The sequence below is a fragment of the Sphaeroforma arctica genome, assembly GCF_001186125.1.
Source record: "Sphaeroforma arctica JP610 unplaced genomic scaffold supercont1.8428, whole genome shotgun sequence".
Classification (NCBI taxonomy): Eukaryota; class Ichthyosporea; order Ichthyophonida; genus Sphaeroforma; species Sphaeroforma arctica.
In genome coordinates this window covers 1-1,236 of record NW_014032130.1, presented here as the reverse complement: position 1 = coordinate 1,236, position 1,236 = coordinate 1, and the positions used below count along the sequence as shown (strand labels likewise).

Genomic DNA, 1,236 nt, shown 5'->3' with positions numbered 1-1,236 from the left:
AACCACTGCTTTGTGTAAACTCTTTGCCACACCCAGGATAGTCACATGCATAGGGACGTTCGCCCGTGTGCACGCGTTTGTGTGTTTTCAAATTACCATTTATAGTAAACTCCATGCCACACCCAGGGTAGTCACACGCATAGGGACGTTCGCCCGTGTGCACGCGTTTGTGTGTTTTCACGATGCTGACTTTGTGTAAACTCCATGCCACACGACGGATAGTCACATGCATATGGACGTTCGCCCGTGTGCACGCGTTTGTGTGTTCTCAAACTACTATTTTGTGTAAACTCCATGCCACACCCAGGATAGTCACACGCATAGGGACGTTCGCCCGTGTGCACACGCATATGCACCTTCAGATTAGCAGCACTGGCACATGTCTGACCACAGTCGGGCCACTCGCAAGCGTGTGGCTTCACTGTGGCAGATGTCGAACCAATAGTAGGAACCGATAAACTGTTTGCGGAACGGAACCTGTGCGTTAGAAATGTACATATTGATGGGTTATGTTTGTGACATAAGTGTGATCATGGTGCCTATGCGATGCTTTCTATGCAATGCTTTCAGAATGAACATCTCGGAGCGTCGTTTGTCGGAGTATCCGACCGACAGACGAAGCTCACTGTATTTAAACTACGCCATATAAAAAACATACAATCAAAGTTTATGTAGCTACAGGGATGCCTGTGAATTATAGATATATACAAACGTCTTGCGTCTTTTGAGTATGTATTTGGATCACTAATTCGAGTGAGCAACGCAGAAAAGTGTTAAATTTGCGCCAGTTACGGTCGTATTTTGTATCGGAGAAACCACAGCAGATCAAAATGAATCATAACAAGTATACGACTGACAGATGAATCTGTCGAAATAAAATGGAATAACACAACACACACATTCCATAGCCATTGTCAGTGCAGCACCTCACCTGTCGTGATCTTTAATCCGCAGATAACCGAAACAACATCAGCATACACAGAACGCGTATTCTCGGACAAATATTGGGACTACACTCACTACCAATACAACCTAAAGAAAATCCTTAAGAAAAAATATAATACTGGAACTAGCTCTCCTTATGACAGTGGCCGAACGACACCGCTGTGAGTTGTTAAGACACCAGCGTAGTTACGAAAAGAAACAGTATATTCAAAGGACTGATGTCATATATATATATATATATATACATATACATATACATATATATATATATATACATATATATAAATATAT

The 1,236-nt window shown here is 42.2% G+C and overlaps 1 protein-coding gene across 1 annotated transcript; it reads right to left on the bottom strand.

Moving 5' to 3' along the window:
• Positions 1-22: 22 nt before the first annotated feature.
• Positions 23-472, bottom strand: SARC_16580 (hypothetical protein; the record flags this gene model as incomplete). The annotated part of the gene is made up of 1 exon (XM_014289316.1): positions 23-472. A coding segment is annotated over one exon (341 nt), but the record flags the coding sequence as incomplete, so codon positions are not given.
• Positions 473-1,236: the final 764 nt, after the last annotated feature.